General features: G+C 40.5%; 1 protein-coding gene across 2 annotated transcripts in view; it reads right to left on the reverse strand.

Moving 5' to 3' along the window:
• The window catches only part of sgpl1 (sphingosine-1-phosphate lyase 1), a 71,919-nt gene that overhangs the window by 45,188 nt on the left and 4,811 nt on the right, over positions 1-21,920 (reverse strand). For both annotated transcript variants that reach the window (XM_043679167.1, XM_043679168.1), the window contains exons 2-5: positions 8,820-8,985; positions 8,267-8,334; positions 3,862-4,009; positions 2,518-2,597 (exon numbers count right to left, since the gene is read on the reverse strand). In XM_043679167.1, the coding sequence (XP_043535102.1) occupies positions 2,518-2,597; positions 3,862-4,009; positions 8,267-8,334; positions 8,820-8,985 (462 nt within the window). The remainder of the gene's footprint in view (positions 1-2,517; positions 2,598-3,861; positions 4,010-8,266; positions 8,335-8,819; positions 8,986-21,920) is intronic.

Below are 21,920 nucleotides of genomic sequence, written 5' to 3' on the forward strand. Positions count from 1 at the left end.
AATTTATCTCAGAGGGTCGTGAAGTCTGTGGAATTCTCTTCACTCAGACAGCAGTGCGGCTGGATCATTAAACATTTTTAAGATTAAGTCTTGACTGAAAAGGTAGTCAAAGATTACAGGGGTTAGACAGCAAAGTGGATTTGAGACATTCAGATCGGTCATTATCTTATCAAATGAAGCATGCTGAGGGGCCAAATGGTCTATTCCTGCTCCTAATTTATGTGTTTATATGTAAGAAGGCAGCACAGTAGATCTCCTTTCTGAAAGCACAGTCAACAATCAACCAACACTTGGATAAGTACATGAATAGGTTTGGAGGAATATGGACCAAATGCAGACAGATGGGACTGGTTTTGTTTGAGAAAGCGATCGATGTGGAATACATGGACCAAATGTTTCACGTTGTATGGATATTTGACCTTCAAGGTCACTTTTACTGGTAGCAGCTTGTTAACTTCCAGATTTATTTCTTTTAAACAACTCAAATTAAAATTCCATAGAGGGATTTAAAGTCATGTCCTTCAAATTACAAGCCTAGTCATATAACCACTACACCACAGTGCTCATTTATAATGAGTAAGGAGTGTATGCTTAATTAGAACTCTGTGAACTTAAACTGAAACTGTGCAATTGAAAAACATCTCCTGGACTATTTTGTTAATATTTCTTTTGTACTCTGGTACTGATAAATAATAACACTAACAGAAACTATATTTATGTTTTTCTCTGACTTCTAATTAATGATGTCCACTATGTTCCTTATTTTTGATCATGAAGAGAGATTGTCCAATCAATTTGTATCCAATGGGCAATTCAAGGTAAATGTTCTTTCACTCAATAGGAGTAGACTGTCAACAGGCATTGAGTGACTCATGACAAACTAAGCAGAATAGAGTGAAACAAAAAAAATGGGTGCTCTTGAGACCATCAAATAAAGTTAAACATTTTTGGATCTGGTGATCTGTTACAGCCAAGTCTCCAACGAAATATCAAACTCGTCTTTCTTCTCAGAAACAAAAAACTCTAAGATAAGTTAACCCAAGGTAACAAGGTGTTCTGGAAACTAAAGTAAGCACTCTCAGATGACGGTGCATGCTTGACACTTCAACACCAAGGGGCTGCAACATTCTAAAAGATGTTGATGCTTCAAGGGCAGCTTTGAATTGAGACCTCACGCATCGTTTCAGTTCCTCGATCTCATTGCTGCTCATGGGGCTTGCTGTGCACAAATCAGCAGTTGTGCTGCAGAGCAGCAACTACACTGCAAGAATGATTCAGCAGCTGTGAAATATTTTCAGATGTCCTGAGGATGTGAAAGGTGACACTGAACCACAATGTTACTCTCAGATCATTACTGAAACTAAATATTGGGAGTTTATTATTAAAATGACTCCAAGTTCCTCTGTATGATTGACTATGTGTTAGAGTCTGGAATGCATACCAGGATTGAGAGGCATTGTACACAAAATGGTCATAAGATCATAAGAAATCAAAACATTGCAGACCACTCAGCCCATTGAGCCTACTTCACTAATTAGTAAGGCCAAGGCTGATTGCCTTAACTCCACTTTACTACCAGTGCCACTGAAAGCTTGACTCAATCACTGATCAAGAGTCTGACTAACTCAGCAGTGAATAAATTAAAATAAACTGAGAAAAGAAATTTCACTTCAACTCAATTTTAAACAGGACAGACTTATTTTTAAACTACATCCCCTAGTTGGACACAGGTTTGACAGGTTGGTTCTGTTTCCATTGAAGGTTAGAAGAATGAGAGGCGATCATATTAAAACATACAAGACCCTGAGGGAACGTGTCAGGCTGGTGTTGAAAGGAGGTTTCTACTAGAGGGAGAGACTAGAACTATGGGACACAGTTCAAAAATAAGAGGTCTCCCATTTCTGATAGGAACGAGGAGGAGTGGTGAGTCTGTGGACCGCTTCCCCATTGAACAGCCCAGGCAGAGGTAGATCAATTCTTGATTAACAAAGGGAAATCAGGTCACCCATGACCTTCTTGAATTTCACAGCAAGCTCGAGGGCCTGAGTGGACTACTCCTGGTCATACATCCATGGTTCTACAAAATATCCTTACAAACTCCACACTGTCAAACCCTCTCAATCACTCATGTTGCAATATCTCACCTTTCACCTTCTAAACTCCAATGTATGCATGCCCAATCTTTCCTCATAAGATGAAGCTTTCTTCCCAGGAATCAGGTGACTGAACATTCCCTGAAATGTTCCGTGAGCATCTCATCAATGTTCTGCTAATAATGGCAACATCATTGCTGCTGCTACAAAAGATTCTCTGCGGTATAGAGATTCTTGTCAATTGCAGGCTGCCAATGTTATGCTAACATTGACCACTTGAAGGAATAGTGATCTGGTCAACCAAAAAGGAAACTTTGGGAGTGCTTTAAAAAAAGTTGCTGGCTTTGAGCCAGTAAAGTGAGAATTGCTGTAGCTTATAAACAATTGTTCTGTTGTTATTATGTCACATTAAGACACTTCTTACCTTCACCATCAGCTTTGTGAGCTGTTCCTCACCACTATACACTGTCCCAGAGACTTGCCCTTTCTCCCAATGTACCTCTCCTACAAAATACAAAATGCAGTTTGAGCAAGTGAACGCTTTGTTGGTCACTGCAGCTTTCTCACCCAAGATTAGATAACACTTAATTGCAGAACAAGCGACTCACTGCATGAGCCTGCTGAGGTGAAGCAGCATAAAGCTTGTCGCAATTCTGAGTGACTGCAGATCAATCCAGTGGCTTTGATAATGGAAAACGGTGAAATAGCACCTGTGTACTAAAGGACAATGTTTAATCAAACATAACACTAAATATTCAACATGAAGAATGAAGAATTTCCACCATGGACAAGCCTAAACACAAAATGGGGTAAATTTTGCTTCAATACATTCACAGGATTAGAGTGCCGTCGGAATTACCAGAAGACCAGTATTTACTGTCCCATCCCTCACTGCTCTTGAAAGTGGTGGTGAGCCATACTCTTGAATACAACTGAGTATCTCATTAGAGCAACTAAGAGGCAAATTCTGTACGGCTGGAGTCACATACAGACGAGACGAAGTAAGATCAGCAGATTTCCTCCCTAAAAGGACATTAGTCAATCAAATAGTTTATATTACAATCCAGTCACTTCAAGGCTGCAATTATTGAGACTAGCATTTTTTTAAATATCCTAGATATATTTAATTAATGAAATGCAAGCTCCTAAGTACCCCAGAAGTCAAGTCTGCATCATTACTCTAAGCCTCCTTGCCACTTATCCAGTTACTCCTTGTAACTGTAATGCTGCTGCCATCCCCAGGTGCTGAAGCCTGAAACACATATCCCCGCCATCCCAAATGAATATTACAATCTATTTTGTTTGTGATGAGGAGCTTCAGAGTGAGAAACAGGATGTAAGAAAGCAATGCAGAAATGAGGGAGGTACTGCACAAAAACAAAATGCATCTGTATAGTGCCTTTAACATAACTAAAACACTCAAAGTTGCTTTGTCGGAGAAGACTTCACTGGACAAGATTGAGAAGCAAGACACACAAAGGGATATTAGGTTTCGAAGGTCTTAAGGAGCAGAAAGAAATAGAGAGATTTGGAGGTTTGATTCCAGAACTTAGGAAGGAGGCAGCTGAAAATACACTGACAATAGTGAAGGATGAACCTTACAGGCACCAAGAGACTAGGACTGAAGTCCACTACATATATGTCAGCAGAAACCTCCAGCACAATTTTTATGTATACAAGATATAGAAGACAATTTAATTCACTGGTTGGGAAGAGTAAAAAAATAAGAATGATGAAAAGCTTTCAAAATACAATATTATTAATTTACCCATTGTGCTGTAGTCTTTAAGCTTTAACAGCAGCTCAGACTCTGCCAAGCCCTGTGCAGGCAGGGACGTAATGTATGTCGTTCCATCCTTAAGTGTTAAGACGCTTGTAGAAAGGTCATCCAGTGCCTTGTTAAGTTGTTTCTGTACCTGTTGATGGGAGTGTGTCAGAAGAATGAAACCCATGCCAATATTCAAGTTATTGCATCAAGAGCACAATACACTTCACCAGATGTGCCACTACTAACCTGGAGCCCTGCACCCATCTGATATTTAGCTTGAGCTGACCAGCTTATGAGAAATGAAGTTCTTAGGGTGGATTAGTTTATGATTTGCTTTTTTTTTAAAAAAAAAAATTTCTTTTAACCGAATCAATTGAGTTCAAACGACTGAGGTTATTTGTAAGTTTTTTCAAAACACAATATAATGCAGCTCCGGGTGTTTTTCGTTTCTTTTGAAATCACTCTGCAATGATGAAGCATTTGTGAATTTAAAAACATTAATCAGTACGAAGTATTTCCTGGCCTAATTCAGAATCCAGCCAGAGATCAGATCCTAACTCTGTGCCTAATACAGACTTGGACACACTCCAAGTGTGAAACTAGAGAGCTACAGCACAGAGTGAAGTCCAGAGGCACAGAAATGCGGATATGAAAACCAGCCAAAGCCACACTGCACTCTGCCCAACTTCAACAGACGCTTTAGAATCAGCTACATTGGTGAGGTGGATAATGATCTTTTGTTTCCCTTTTTTAAAAATACAATCATGATGCTGTCACAGCTATTGATCACAGGCAAATAAAAGTAAAATCCTTTGTATGATCCAATAGCAAAAGTTTTTTTAAAATGGATTTGTCCCTTAATTTACAGTACACAATCAAATCAGTACCCAGCATCAAAACACAGGACAAACACACAAACATTATTTTACATAGAGAACTGGAAGATGGATTTTTTTACCACAGGAAGTTTTTGTAGTACAGTACAGAACATTGCATCTAGCAAAGAAAGAAACATTTGCAGTGACTGAAGATGGAGGCCTGAGGGTAGAGGTTAGAATCGTGGAGCTAGTTTAGAAGTTCAAATTTGCCAACAAGTCTTCCATTGTGCTGGTAAGTGAAGTTATTCAAATCATTGCAAGCACACAAAGTGGAAAAGCCACACTGGTGACAATTGAAAGATAAGGGTTCAGGTAAAGGAAACTTCACTGCCTGTTGAGTAAATACTGTGTACTCTGCAAGTAGGCACTGAGCCTGCTTCTGGCTGTATAGAGATCAGTCTGGTTCAAGGTATCATGGATATTAATCCACGTCACAGGAGGAATTTTCCAGTGCATTTCTCCCCAAATCCTGAGGCTTTGTTAATTTGTATTCTCTCGTCCCCCAAGAGATCACACAGTGGTTGGGAGTCTCCATATAATGGCAAGGTTTGTGAAGAGGAGAAAGTGAGGACTGCAGGTGCTGGAGATCAGAGCTGAAAATGTGTTGCTGGAAAAGCGCAGCAGGTCAGGCAGCATCCCCTTCTTTGCTGAAGAAGGGCTCATGCCCGAAACGTCGATTCTCCTGCTCCTTGGATGCTGCCTGACCTGCTGCGCTTTTCCAGCAACACATTTTCAGCCAAGGTTTTTGAAGGTTTGTTGAAGGAACCCCATCCAGGAGAAAGATATAAATAGAAAGCAGGAGACAACAGCTTCGCTTCACTTGGAGGTCGCCACTGATGATGTTACCTAGCCAGGTAATGAAACGTCTGGATATCAAACCTACAGCTCAGTGAGCAAACCTACACCCTAAATCTCCATATAATGATGTACAAAGATACCACAGGGAAAGGTTGATTGGCCTCTGGGTCTTTTCCAATTCATCATTACTTGCATGTCTGTTGCTGTTATTCCACCTCTGCACCTCACACTCTTAAAGCATCCAATAAAAAAATACGCAATAAACCAGTTTGGAGAGTAGTTCTTCATTCACTCTTCCTAATCAGCTTTATATTTCCATGACCTAAATTAAGTTTAAGGAGCACAAGTTTACAAGTGACACAAACATTGGGAACACAGTAAGTGGTGAGTGGGATCGTAACAGCGTTCAAGAGGGCAATTTCGAAGGAATAAACTTTGAGAGGAACAACATGTAGAGGTAGTATAAACTAAATTATACTATTTTGAGAGAGGTAATAGAGAGACCTGGGGTTACACCTTCATAAATCCTTGTTGGAGGTAGGGCAAGCTGGTGAGGTAAATGAAGTATACAGGAAAGAGGACGTTGCAAAAAAAAGGACGTTGCAACAATGAGAAACCATCGCACACTACTAGCTATCCCTCAACTAGTGTGTCAAATTCTAGATGTTACACTTTAGGAGAAACGTCAAGGTCGTGAAGAGAATTGGAAACAATCCAACAGAGGAATTCAAAAGTACTTGGAGGTCTGACACAGTAAATAGGGAAAAACTATTTCCCATGACAAATGGATCAATAATCTGAGGTTACGCATTTAAAATAATTGCTAAAAAAGAACTGGAGGAGAAACGAAGAAATACTTCTTCACAGATCCTTTGAAAGAGTGGGAGGAATTGAAGACAAATTAACATTTGAAGGAGGAAACTCATTTGCAGGACTACAGGGAAAAAAAAAGAAACTAAATTGGATAGTTCTTTACAAGAGCCAACACAGGCAAAATATTCAGACAGCCTCCTCTGCGTGACACAATTAGTGATCAAATGCACAATATGCAGTATAATAACAACCTCTGACAAAGTTGACAATTAGAATCTGAAAACTAGGATGGGCAAAGTTTTTTTTTAATGTATTGGTTCATGGAATGTGGGCATCAAGATAGAGTCAGTACTTTAATTGTCGCATCCCTAATTACCCATGTGGGAGTTAAGCGTCAACGGCATTGCTGCGTGGTCTGGAATTACAAAAGTGTAACTAGGGAGAGAATAGGGCCCCTCAAAGATCAACAAGTCGGTCTTTGTGTGGAGCCACAGAAAATGGGGGAGATACTAAATGAATATTTTGCATCAGTATTTACTGTGGAAAAGGATATGGAAGATATAGACTGTCGGGAAATAGATGGTGACATCTTGCAAAATGTCCAGATTACAGAGGAGGAAGTGCTGGATGTCTTGAAACAGTTAAAGGTAGATACATTCCCAGGACCTGATCAGGTGTACCCGAGAACTTTCTGGGAAGCTAGAGAAGTGATTGCTGGGCCTCTTGCTGAGATATTTGTATCATCGATAGTCACAGGTGAGGTGCCGGAAGACTGGGGGTTGGCAAACGTGGTGCCACTGTTTAAGAAGGGCGGTAAAGACAAGCCAGGGAACTATAGACCGCTGAGCCTGACCTCAGTGGTGGGCAAGTTGTTGGAGGGAATCCTGAGGGACAGGATGTACATGTATTTGGAAAGGCATGGATTGATTAGGGATAGTCAACATGGCTTTGTGCATGGGAAATCATGTCTTACAAACTTGATTGAGTTTTTTGAAGAAGTAACAAAGAAGATTGATGAGGGCAGAGCAGTAGATGTGAACTATATGGACTTCAGTAAGGCGTTCGACAAGGTTCCCCATGGGAGACTGATTAGCAAGGTTAGATCTCATGGAATACAGGGAGAACTAGCCATTTGGATACAGAACTGGCTCAAAGGTAGAAGACAGAGGATGGTGGTGGAGGTTTGTTTTTCAGACTGGAGGCCTATGACCAGTGGAGTGCCACAAGGATTGGTGCTGGGCCCACTACTTTTTGTCATTTACATAAATGATTTGGATAGATAGATTTGGATAGAGGTGGGCTGAGAGGTCTCAGGTTCAGGTCTCATTCCATAGACTGGAGCAGACAAAATGAAGGCTAACTCTCCTTGTTCAGTGCTGAGAATGTTGCATTGTCAGAATCCATCCTTTCATATGAGACATGAACCCAAAAGCCTCTTCTGTCCTCTTAAGTGGGCACACAAATTTAAATTAAGGTTCTCCCCAGTGGCCGGGTTAATATTTATCCCTCAATAAACACCACTAAAACAAAAGTTAATGATCATTGCCTCGTTGTTGTTTGTGGGACTTCACTTAGAACAAATTTGTGACTTTGTTTTACTATTTTAAAAGTACTTAATTACTGTAAAATGCTCTGGTGTGGCCCAAGGTTGAAAACAGCAACAGCATGATACGAAAGCTAGTCTGTCTTTCTTTCTTATTAATCTCAGATCAAGACATCCTACAATGGTCTCCTATAGATCTAAATGAAACAGGGGAAATGGTCAGGGATCCAGCAAATGATGTTTTCAGCAGGGGGATAGGTATTGAAAGGGAAATTATAAAAGTCATCCTTCTGTGTTCAATTGTAAGAAACTCTCTCAAACTCTTATTAATTGCAGATAAATAGTAACTTGCTAAACAGGACAGAATACTTACTGCAGCAGCCAGAAATGGCAGTTTTCTTACAATTTTGAAAAAGAACTTTTTAAGTCTTGAGGGAATACCTGTGGAAAGATTTGTAAAATTTTCAAATGTCAGAAGTTAGAAAACAAAGACAAAACACAATTGTGAGTGGTTCAGAGATAGCGGAGACATTGTTTTAGGTGAACCTGCAGATCTTCTGTGGGATGATCTGCAGTGCGAAACCCAACAGTAATGCTTAATCAATCCATGCTCAAACACAAACAGATCAACCTGTACACTGACACTGCTCCCAAGGCAAGCCAAAGAAACAAGTCTTGTATATTGGTGTGTTCCTTCCATAAACTCCACATGACCAAAATGCATAAAGACTTTGTAATAAGCGCTCAATTGTCAATCAGTAACATACATGCCTCCAAGACTGAATGATGGGGGCTTCTGAAGAAGAATCATATTGAACTCGAAATGTTCACTCTTTTTCTCTCTCCTGCTGCATTTCCCCAGCATTTACTGTTTTTATTTCAGATTGCTACCACCAGCAATATTTTCCTTTTAACCTCAAACTTACTTTGCTGTTGGAATAGAAATCCATAGAGCCACACTCCCAGCAGAGTGGTCACAGCAGTGATGGCGATGATCTGCCAGGGCTCCAGGCCTTGGCAATGTGCATTAACGTACTTCTTTCCCTTTCCCAGATACAGCCATATTGTCTCTTTGTACACATCCAGTGTTTCCTGCAAGAAGAAAAAGAAACAACATTAGCAAATGCATTGTAAATTCATTTTTCACCCCGAGTCTGGCTTTGGTGGACAGGCCTCAATATGAAGAAGGTAGATATGTTTCTCAACTCCACCCACCCATGGTTGCTCTACATAGCTTGCTGTTTCACTGAACAAAAATTCCCTCCTCTCAGTCTTGAAAGCACCAGCTGACCCCCAGCTTCCCAGTCCCGAGTGGTAAAATATGAACTTTCTGATCTTGTCCCACACTGTCGAAGTTCTTCCGTCAAAGGAAGCAAGATCGTCTGTCTCTACTCTGTTGAATCGCTTTACAAGTACAGTGTCCTAAACCTGACTGTCTGAAAGCCAAAATTGCCCAAAAACCATGTTAAATTTCTTTAACAGCGTAAGTGAACTGTCTTGCAGGTAGTTCTCAGCGATAAATTATTTATGTCTTTAACCATTGCAACAGCAAATCAAAGGACAGCAAGCAGTCCAAGACAAAACTTGTGGTCAGCAAGACGATGCCTTCCTTTGATCTCACAAATTAACGTTGATGCAGCAAATTTCTGAGCTATGGAAGGAATCAGCTGTGGATTTAAAGCACTTTCATAATTCAGAGCATGAAGTTCCAGAAAACATTTCACAAGTATTAGCTCCAAAGACAAAACTGCTGAGAAATATTCTGAACACTTTGCATGTGACATACAATAAAACAAAACAATGCAGTCCTTGCTTAGAGAAAGCAAATCTAACTATTACAATCAAACAGCTAAAACCACCCCATCACAACATCCAGGAAAATCTGAAATCAGGCAAGACTCTCAGTCCTGAGGTGTGGCACATGTACTGTTTCTGAAAGAGTCAACGTTGAAACTGCATTAGCTCCAACCAATCTGTCTTTGGGCAAGGGCAGGAGTTCTACACTGCCCTTCATCGGGAGCAGATGTACTTTGTACAACTCCGGAGAGTTCTAGTAAACATGCCTGACCAGTAATTTATGTTGTACTTATAAGAGTCATGCAATAAACTATCCTGTTAGCTAATGTATACTGCTTAAAATTACCAACGTCTATCTCTGCCAATGCTAACTAGACAAACCCCTGACACAATACAGACAAAAGAAGGATTAGTAACAGTGAATACCTCAACCACCCCTGCCCAGTATCACAGTCTGGCAATGAGGGCAAAAACTATGTAAAGGTGTCAGATTATGTTAAGTAGAATGATGAGATATCCTCTCCCTTTTATGTATTTCCAAACAAGCTATCAAATAGTCATCCTTTGTCCACATTTTCAACCAAGCTTTCGTTATGAACCAACACAACTGTTCCAATGCTTCCCCACCAGCCTCACACACTGAATCTAAGCAAAACCCTGCCGCCTGCATCCCAGCTCCAATTAAGTCTTGTTCATCCATTATTTATGTAATGACTGACCCACGGTTGCTCTCAGTCTGACAATATCATCACTTAGTAAATAAATTTCATACTCGCTGTCAAATTGCTCCAAGGTCTCACATTTCCCTGTTTCTGTAATCGCAATACACAACCTTCCAAGATATTAATCCTTCTCTATTTCTGGCTATTTGTGCATCCCTGATTTTAATCAGTACACCACTGAAGGCCATTTCTTAAAAATATTCATTCGTGGGATGTGAGGGATGTAAGCATTGTTGCAAAGTCAGCATTTATCGGTAAGTTTGAGGATGACAAAATTAGGTGAGAAGGCGAGTAGTGAGGATGATATAAAAAGTGTGTGTATGGGGATAAAGACAGGTTACGGGAGTGTGCAAAAGCTTAGCAGGTGGAACATACTGTGGGAAAACAGGAGGGTGCGCATTACGGCAGGAATAACAGAGAAACTGGATATTATTTAACTGCAGAAAGCAGCAGCAGAGAGATTTGGAGGGCCTCATGCAAGCATTCATTCAGCAGTTAACAGGGAAAGCAAATGGCTTTTATTTCAAAGGGAATGGAGTATAAAAAGGAGATCTTGCTAAAATTATTCAAAGCAGCCAGTCAGACCACATCTAAAATACTGTGAAAAGTTTTGGTCTTCTTAGCTAAGGAAAGATGTACTGGCATTGAAGGCAATCCAGAAACGTTTTACTAGATTAATCCCTAGCAGAAAGGGATTTCGTTAAGAGGAAGGGTTGAGTTAAGTTAGGCCTGTACCTTAGAAGATTAAGAGGTGACTTTATTGAAATATGCAAGATTTTCTCGAGGGCTTGTTAAGAGTAGATGTTAACAGATTATTTCCCCTTGTGAGTGTGTCTGGGACCAGAGGTCATAATTTCAGAGTAAGGGATCATCCGTTTCAGACAGAGATGAGGAGGCATTTATTCTCTCACAGGATAGTTAGTCTCTGGAATTCTTGACCGCTGAGGGCTGCCAAGGCTTGGTCAAGAAGTATATTCAAGGCAGATAGATAAATTTTTAATCAGTAAAGGGATCAAGGGTTATGGGGAAAGAACAGGAAAGTGAATTTGAGTTAACAGATTATCCATGAATTTATTAAGTAAGAGCGCAGGCCTACATCTGTTTCCATGTCTTACAGTCTAAGATAACCATGGATTCTTAAGTAGGAGAAACTGAGGATTGCAGATGCTGGAGATCAAAGTCAACAAGTGTGGTGCTGGAAAAGCACAGCAGGCCAGGCATCAGCTGAGGAGCAGAACTGATGTTTCGTGCATAAGCCCTTCATCAGGAATTCCTGACAAAGGGCTTACGCCTGAAACATTGATTGCCCTGCTCCTTGGATGCTGCCTGGCCTGCCGTGCTTTTCCAGTGCTACACTTTTCAACTTTGGACTCTAAGAACCCCAGTTTGCACAAACCAGAAGTCGTTTCCAAACCGTACAGCTTTAAGGTTCTCAGAGTCGTACTGCATGGAAGCAATCCTTTCAGTGCAACCAGTCCATGCTGACCATATTCCAACTAAAGTAGTCCTCTGTGCCTGCATTCGGCCCATATCCCTCCAAACCTTGTCAAATCATGAATTTATCCAAATATCTTTTAAATATAGTAACTATACCTGCATCCAGCACTTCCTCTGGAAGTCATTCCACACATGAACCACCCTGTGTGTTAAAAAACGTTGCCCCTTGTGTCCTTTTTAAAATCTTTCTCCTCTCACTTTAAAAATATGTCCCCTAGTTTTGAATTTCCCCACCCCAGGGAAAAGACCGTTGTCATTCACCTTATCTATGCCCCTCATGATTTGATAAATCTCAACAGGGTCATCTCACAATCTCCTATATACTCCAGTGAAAAACGCCCCAGGCTTTCTAGTATATTTTTATATCTCAAACCCTCCGTCCCTAGCAACATCTTTTCTGAGCCCTCTACAGTTTAATAACATCCTTCTTATAACAGGACAAGCAGAACTGAACACAGTAACCCAGAAAAGGCCTCAACAACATCCTGTACAACCTCAACATAACATACCAAATCCTATACTCAAAGGTCCGAGTAATGAAGGAAAACGTGCTAAACACCTTCTTAATCAGCTGCAATACAAATTTCAAAAGGTTACGTCACTGAACCCCTAGGTCTCTCTGTTCTACAATACACCCGGGGCCCTATCACTAATTGTATAAGTCCTGTCCTTGTTTGTATTACCAAAATGAAATATATTACCAAAATGAAATACTTGACCTTTATCCAAATTAAATTCCATCTGCCACTTCTCAGCCCATTGACCCAATTGATCAAGATCTTTTTGTAATCTTAGATAACCTTCTTCACTGTCAACAATACTTCCAAATCTGGTGTCATCCTCTGACCATGCCTTCCACATTCTCATCCAAATCATTTATATAAATGACAAACAAAAGTGGACCCAACACTGCTGGTCAAAGGCCTCCAGTCCGAAAAAACCCTCCACCACCACCACCCTCTGTCTCCTACCATAAAGCTAATTTCGAATGCAATTGGTAAGTTCACTCTGAATCCATGTGATCTAACTTTACTAATTAGTCTACAATGCTTATCAAAGACTTTACTGAAGTCCAAGTAAACAATATCTACCACTCTGCCTCCATCAATCTTTTTGGTTACTTCATTAAAAAAATTTAATCAAGTTTGCCAAACACTATTTCCCTCGCAGAAAACCACGCCTCTCCAAACGCATGTAAATCCTATCTTTCAGAATCACCTCCAACAACTTACCCACTGATGTCAAACTCACAGGTCTACAGTTTCCAGGCTTCTCTTTACAGCCTTTCTTAAACAATGGCACAACATCAGCCACCCTCCAGGCCTCCAGTACTTCACCCATGTTTACAGATGATACAAATGCATTTCCTCCCTAACTTTCCACAATGGCCACGGATACACTTGATTAGGTCCTGGAGATTTATCTACCTTTATGTTTTCTAAGACCTCCAGCAGTTCCTCTTCTGCAATGTGAACGGAGTTGTCCAGCCTCCGTTTCTTTCTCAACAGTAAAAACTGACATGAAATATTCATTTAATATCTCTTCCATCTCCTGAGGTTCAATACAAAAGGGATCAAAGGTTACAGGGAGAAAGTAGGAGAAGGGGTTGAGAAACTTATCGGCCATGATTGAATGGCAGAGCAGACTCAATGGGCTGAATGGCCTAATTTCTGTTCCTATGTCTTGTGAACCTCATTCATCTTTAAGGGGTCCTGGTCTCTTGCTCTCAATGTATTTGTAGAATCTTTTTGGATAAACTTTAATCATATCTGCCAAGGCTATACCATAAACTCTCTTTGCTTTCCAGATTTCCTTCAGAATGCCCCTACACTTTTTATACATTTCAAATTCTCAGAAAAAAAAATGTAAAGAACAAAATGAGCATGCTGGACATTGAAGTGATAAGTCAGAGATGTGCGTGGCAAGATATCCAATTAAATGTGAAAACAAGGGCAAGAATGTACAAGTTAATTAAAAATATTCCCTAAATATCAACATTTGATCTGATGAAAAAAAATGTTCAAATACTTTCTTGCCATGAGACTGCAAGCAGCAAGAGATTGTGGCAACTTGGAGTTGGACATTGATCAAGACAGTGGAAAGTTCAAAAACATCTATAAAACAACACATGCAGTCACTGCAAACCAGTGACGCTTCTTCATTGTGCATTGCACACTATTTATAATGGCCAATATGGCCACATAACCTTTGTAGTCATTGTTCAACACCTAGCAACATACAAATATTACGTGCACACTGCACATTGATCCTGATGATTAGATCAATGCAGCTCTACAATCTTTTTATTGCTAAATAAAAACCCAGTGAAGATGAGAATAACTGATATGAAAACTACACTGTCACTCCACTGACTTAATTTACAGTTGCTTTTGGTTTTTCACAAGTCAGATCACAATCTGCATTAGTTAAGGGAGTGACAGTAAAATACAGTAAAGACACAGTCATAACTCTCTCACATGCAAGATATCAAGTTCACCCTCAAAATATCAGTGTTTCTACTAGAAATGCTACTTAGGTACAACCTGTGACTCAGTGAGTACCCCTTTTGTCTCCACCCCAAAGACTGGTGCATATATTCTTTGCTGACACTTCCAGTGCCAATACCAAAGAGATGCTGCAATGTCAGAGGTGTTGCTTTTCACACAAGATGCTATACTGAGAGCGATGATTTGGAGGTGCCGGTGTTGGACTGGGGTGTACATGGTTAAAAATCAAAACACCAGGTTATAGTCCAGCAGGTTTATTTGGAAGCACCACCTGATGAAGGAGCAGTGCTACGAAAGCTAGTGCTTCCAAATAAACCTGTTGGACTTCTAACCTTATACTGAGGGTAGACAGGATCTCTCAGTCTGACACAAAAGATCCCATAATGCAGATTGAAGAAGATTACAGGAATTATCCCCAGTATTCCAGTCAATATTTATTCCCTAAATCAGCCTAAATCTAAACAGATTCTCTGATGGTTATCACACGGCTGTCTGAGGGAGCTTGCTTACTTCCCAGATGCCAATAATCGCTACATTTCAGTTGTACAGTTATTCAATGCTTTGGGGCCACTCTGAAATTGTGAATGGCAGCTGCTGTCACCTCTTAGAGATTTGGTCAGTGAACACAACTCCATTCTACTGTTTTGCATTCATCAGCCTTTATGTTGTAAAAGGGTCTGAAATCTACGACAAAAGAACTCTCACAATTATACAAAACTGTCAACATGCTCATTCAACATCATCATTTACCTTTCACAGCCCCAGATCCAAATATTCTGTTCGAACGGATTCAACTCCAGTTTGCATTTCTATAGGAGCTCCCTGAGTAGAGATATATGTATCCTCACAGAATGATCAATGGTAAAGGTACATGGGAAGGTAGCAGGAGTATACAGGGGGAAAACAATCACAATCTTGGCTCTATCTATTTGGTAATCTCACTATAAAGTTAATATCCTGCCTCATGTCAGATGACAGCATTTGCTATTTCGCAAAGAAAAAGCATGCTTCCTTGTAAGTGTGACACATACATTTAAAATCTCATTTTCAAAAGTGCAGCAAGCAGCAGTGAAGTGACAGAATTACAAATACAAACTCTATGTAGCATCAGTTCTGATTACTAACAAATGCATGTTACGGTATTTTGTAGGGGAGATCTTGTCCCATAAATCTGATAGAATTTTTTAAGTGACAAAGATGAATAATGATGGTAGGGCAATGGATGTTTGACTTTAGTAAAGGAGGAACAAATTAACTGCAGATACTGGCATCTGTACTGAAAACAAAAAAAAAATGCTGGAAATCACAGCAGATAAAGCAGCATCCGTTTAGAGAGAGAGAGAGAGAGAGAGAGCGCATGATAAGGCTTTGAGTTTAGATGGCTCTTCATCAGAGCTGATGTGACGCACGGAGATGGCAGTATTTACACAATATCAAAATGTAAGAATGTCAGAACAGGTGGGGTGAACTGCCAAACTGGAAAGAACAGATAGTCCCACTGGAGTGGGAGAAGGGGAGAAAGGACATGGTGACAGAGAATGCAACAAGGAAAGCCAAAAGAAAGGGAAGAAAAGAGAGTGAATTCACAATTTGATGGTGCTGAACTCAGTATTAAGTCCAGATGATTGCAAAGTCCTAGTCTGAAGAAGAGATGCTATTCATCCAGTTTGCACTGGAGTTGTCTGAAATGGCAGAGGATGTTTGAATGCGGAGACTGGAGGGATGAAAATTGTGGACAAGGGGGACCTGATCACGCGGCTGTGGTGACAGGAAGGGGCTAAGGCAGAAGCTCAGGTGATATGTCCAATTTCTTCCCTTTGTTTTAGCTTTACTTGTTGCATTGTCTGTCACATGTCCACTCTCCCCTCCCCCAGCTCCAGTGGGACCATCTGTTCTTTTCAGTGTTGCAGCTGAACACATCTGTTTTAACATTCTCACATTCCAATATGGACTTTACTAAAGCATTTGTCAAGGTCCCTCTCACTAGGCTGGTCCAGAAAATTAACTCGCATGGGATCTAGAGTGACTTGGTTAAGTTAGATACAAAATTGCTTGGTCAGAGGGTAATTGTCAGGGAATGTTTTTCTGACTGGACGTTTGTCACTAGTGGTGTTCCGGAAGAACCAGTGCTGGGATCTCTGTTGTTTGTAACATATATAAATGATTTGGATGTAAATGTAGGCAGTCTGATCAGTAAGCTTGCAGATAACATGAAAGATGGAGGAGTTGTGGGTAGTGAGGGAAGTTGTCAAAGGATACGCACAATAGAGATCAGTTGGAAAGTTGGGCAAAGAAATGGCAAATGGAGTTTAAGCTGGACAACTGTGAGGTGATGCATTTTGGGAAGTCAAGTGCACGGTAAATGGCAGGACCCTTAGGAGCATTGATATACCAAGTGATCTTGGAATGCACGTCAATAGCTCCCTTAAAAAGGTAACACAAGTGGATAAGGTGGTAAAGAAGGTATATGGTATACTTGCCTTCATCAGTCAGGACATTGAGTACAAAAGTTGGCAAGTCATGTTGCAGTTATGTAAAATTTTAGTTTGGCCACATTTGGAGTATTATGTGCGATTCTGGTCACCACACTTGTTTTAGATTTAGATTTATATATTTTTATATAAAAATATAGTGAAAACTGTTTCTTCACGTGCAAAACGCAGTGTCACCGTGCTCCAGTGCCATCTTGAAACACTGAATATAATCCGAGATTTTACTGCAATAGAGGTCATCTTTCCCTCTTCGTGTTGTTACCTTCCATGGCTCCTCTGTTCACTGCTTGACATCAACCAGAGTTTCTCTAACAGGTTCCGGGGATTCGGTTACAGACTCTGCCTCCATCATCCCTGCCACTCCGGCAATCGTCGCATCTGAGCTGGAGCTGTGGACCTGGTCTCGTATCCACTGCTCCCCCTCCACGTTACTCCAAACACTGCCGCCAGGGTCCTGGCTCTGGGCACCTCCACCACCAACAATGAAACCTCTGTGAGCTCAACACCAGAGCCAGAGCCGGCCACTGATATGGGGCTGCACAGGGCCTGGACCCTACCAACGAAGACGTCACGGTACTGAACAATGAAAATGTGCAAGGTGATGTGGACATAGCCGGCTCTGCTGCATAGTGGCCTGGCCGGGCCCTGGCTTCAGGAGCAAAACGCTGCCAACCTCACTGCCGCCAAGGTCATGGAGGCCTTGGAGAAGGTGCAAAAGAGGTGTACCAGGATGTTGCCTGGATTGGAGTGGATTAGCTACCGGGAGAGGGAGGACAAACTTGGGATTGCTTTCACTAGAGCGTCAGAGGCTGAGGAACGACCTGATCGCATTGTGATAAGCACGCAAAAGGGTGGATAGTCTGAGTCTTTTCACCAGAGTAGAAATATCTACTAGAGGATATACATTTAAGGTGAGAGGGGAAAAGTTTAAATAAGATGCACAAGGAAGTTTATTTTACACTGGGTGCTGGGTGGGGGAAGCAGCATTTCATAGGGTGTAGCATCTGTTTTTTAACTTCCTGGTCCAGTGACTTGCATGTGCTCCCAACACTTTAAAAAAAGCCAAAGCAAGCACAACAGACTAATATAAACTAGCATAAGTCTAACACTTCTGTAACATTACATCATTTGTACTGGAGTTAGCACAGAAAGGGGCTTTTTTTAAAAGCAAAGCCATCCACTGAAAACAGTGATCTGATAACTCAAAGCAAAAAAAAATTTCAGAAATTTCCCAATCAACTTCCACAATTCTCCCCTACAAACAAAACCAGGCTTTGTTCATGAAAATGTAGACTTGTAAAGTCGGCAAGAACTCTACAATACTATCTTGATTTATTTTGCTAAAGGTTAATACTGAAAAAATAGAGAGAAGATTCATTTTAAGCAAAATGATTACTTATCACAGCATTACACACTACAGGAGGTAACTGAACTCATGGTGCTTGAGTAGATCGAGAAGAGTTTTACAATTGATTGCATTCCTCTGTTCTTTTTCCATTCCCCTACAATTCTTTCCTGGTCAAGTATGTCACCAAATTTCTTTTGAAAGCTCTTATTGAATCACTTCTCGTACCCAGTCAGGCAGCACATTCCACAACAGAAAACTCACTGAGCATAAAAAATACTCCCCACTGGCTCTTTTGCCAAATACTTTAATTTGTGACCTCTATTTATAAGCCCTTCTGAACCTGATAACAGTTTCTCCTTATTTACTCAAACAAAACTCCCACAGATTTCATCCTTCAGAGTATTACTGCAGTTTATAAAAACTAAAATCAAAAGAATGCGAATGGGATTGAGGAGTATCTGTCAAAGGTCACATGCCTAAGAAAAGATATTGTACAAACTGTTCTTGGCCTGGTCATCTCATGCAGTCTTAGTTCCCCTTTTATGCTTCACTACACATTTCACAAAACGAGGGACATCAGAGGAGGGACTGGGATTGGGAAACTGATAAACCATAATGGAATGCAGCTGGCAAATGCAACACAGCAGTGAGAAACACCTGCAAATGGTTTAAAAACATAGTCACTGATGACAGAATGGAGATAGGAAGTAGCTGAAAGTAACTGAGTTCAGAAATGAGAACAAAAAATGCTGAAGATCACAGTAGGTCAGCCAGCAACCATGGAGAGAGAACAAGCTAACAAACACATTGATAGCAAACACTTGAGGATGTGATTTTTTTTGTGTTTGTTCATGGGATGCAGGCATCACTGGCTGGGCCAGCATTTATTTCCCATCTGTAATTCACCACCTGCAAGCTTCCATGTTACTTACCATCCTGACATGGAACTCTATCAGGGTCCCTTTAAAGTCACTGGCTCATTATCCTTGAATGCTCTCCCTAACTTGTTTACCGACACCACATGAACTGTAGCAGTTCAAGTCAATACTTCACCATCAGTCTCTCCAAAGCAATTAGGGGTGGTAAGAAATTGTCACCTGCCAGAAACACCCATTTTTCTTGAATAAAAAAAAATTAAGCAATCTTTTCTCAGAACTTATCTCTTCGAGTTACTCAAAACAGGGTCAGGATTCTCGTATCAAAGTACATATGAAGTGAAAATTCAGGACATCAATGACAAGCAATTCTTTTCAAAAAAGTCAAGATGGAAGATTACAAGTATATAGAGCTAGCATCCATGTTAAAATGTATGCAGAAATGGTCAAACCTCACTACAGCTGGCAATTTATAAATTTCAAACAATGACACTTACAATAGTGCACACCGCCCCACACCAATTTATCGTGCCAGCCTGTATTTTGTACAATTCCCTGGAGTGGGGTTTGATCACACAACTCTTCTGATTCAGGTATGGGTGTTACTAACTGAACCACAGCCAACACTTGAACTGAAAGAAGAATGGAGGACATCACAAGGGGCTGTGATAGAATGAATAAGCAGAAGCTATTTCTACTGGCAGGATTGTAAGTAAACAAGAGGGCAAAAATTTTAGTTAATTGGCAATCAACCACAAGAGGGAGGAATACATTTTGTTTTATGCAGAGAATGGTTATGATCTGGAATTTGGTATCTGAAAGGGCAATGGAAACAGATGGAAAGATAACTTTCAAAACAGAAGTGGATAAATAGCTATATATAAATATTTTATAAATGTATATCCACACAGAAGAGGTCACACAGCCACATTTTCCATGTCACACTGAGACCAGAGTCTGGAAGTGATTCCATAAATGCCACAACATGTTTATCAGTGACAGCATCACTGCGTCCTACCAACAAACATGAAACATTCCTCTCTTTAACCCCTGATTTGTTATTCAATTATTTAATTTTGGGATATAAACATCGCAGACAGGAAGAATATCTGTTATCCATCTCTAATTGCCCAGAGATGATGATGCTGAGCTGCCTTCTTGAACCACTGCAGTCCATTTGATGTAGGGACACTCTCAGTGCTATTAAGTTCATGGTTTTTGATACAGTAACACTGAAGGAATGATGATATATTTCCAAATCAGATGGTGAGTGACTTGCAGGGGAACTTGCAGTTGGTGGCAGTCTCATGTTTCAACTGCTCCTGTCCCTCTAGACGTTAGAGTTTGAGAGGTGCTGTCTTAGGATCCTTGGCGAGTTGATGTATTGATTCTTGTAGATGGCACACACTGTGCTGTCAGTGGGGGAGTAAATACTTTGTGACTGGCCATTAAAGTTACATATTATACAAAGATAAAAAATACCACCTCAAATCCTTACTTTTAACAATATGACTCAACAATCTCCCAAACTCAACTTCCAGTAAAATACTGCATTTCAAGAAAATCAGTCGGCTGGTTCCATTGAAATCTACACTCAGAAGGAAGCCATTCAGCCCATTATGGGCCTGCCAGCTATGTGAAAGGAATATCCAACCAAATCCAATTCCCTGATCTCAAAGTCTTGTCAATGTTTCACATGAACATGCCAATTAAGAGCAGAAATAAACAAGAACAGAAATTGCTGAAGTTACTCAGCAGGTTTTGCAGTATCTATGGAGAGAAAGCAGAGTTAACATTTCAAATCCTGTGACTCTTCTTCAGCAGGAGTAGGATTAAGAATAAAAGCAGGGGTAAGCCATTCTTTCCTTCCAGCCTGCTTTGCTATTTAATATGATCATGGCTGATGTGATTGTGCTCTTAACTCCACGTTCCTGCCTTTTCCAATGACCCTCAATTCATTTATCCATCCAAAATCTAACTAACTCAACCTCTAATTCAGTCAACAACCAAACCTCCGCTAGTCTCCATGGAACAGAATTTCAAAGATTAACAATCTTCAGGAACAAATTCTTCCTCATTTCAGTTAAATTGGCAACACTTCATTTTCAAACTAGGATCTTGTCCTGATCCCCTTCTGAGGGGAACATTCTCAGCATTAACCCTATCCTGTCCAGCCTCCTCCAATTCCCTATCTCCCAGCAATAGTCGTGGCAAAGAGGAGGAAACAAGTACAAACCTTTGTTCAATTAACTGAATAACTAAATTAACTGATGCCAGCTCCAGTTATCTGTTACATAACCGGATCAGACTTTAGCTTCAAGCAGATGAAGAAGTGTGAAACCTAATCTTGTAAAACTAGCAAAGCACCTTTCAGCAACATAATGTCCCTTTTCGGTACTTAAATAAATCAAGATTACTACTGCAACAACTTGGATTTATACAGCCCTTTCAATGCAAGTAAAAGACCTCAGAGAATTCACAGGAGTGTCAATGCACCAACACCGCCAATGGGTGAAGGAACAGTATGCAAGGTTGCTTAGGAGGCCAGAATTGAAAGCGTATGCAGATTTTCAAGCTGTGATACTGGACTGATTACAGAGATAGGGAAGCATCATGAAGGAATTTGAAGACAAGGACCTAAGTTTGAAATTCAAAAAGAGTTGCTGGACTGGGAGTCAAAGCAAATCTGAGAGACTGGGGAGAATGTGTGAATAAGACTTGCTGCAAGTTAAGACAACAACTTACATGAGTTTTATGTGAGATGGAGTTTACAAAGAGTGGAAGGTGAA

Source organism: Chiloscyllium plagiosum, chromosome 38, assembly GCF_004010195.1.
Source record: "Chiloscyllium plagiosum isolate BGI_BamShark_2017 chromosome 38, ASM401019v2, whole genome shotgun sequence".
Taxonomy (NCBI): domain Eukaryota; kingdom Metazoa; phylum Chordata; class Chondrichthyes; order Orectolobiformes; family Hemiscylliidae; genus Chiloscyllium; species Chiloscyllium plagiosum.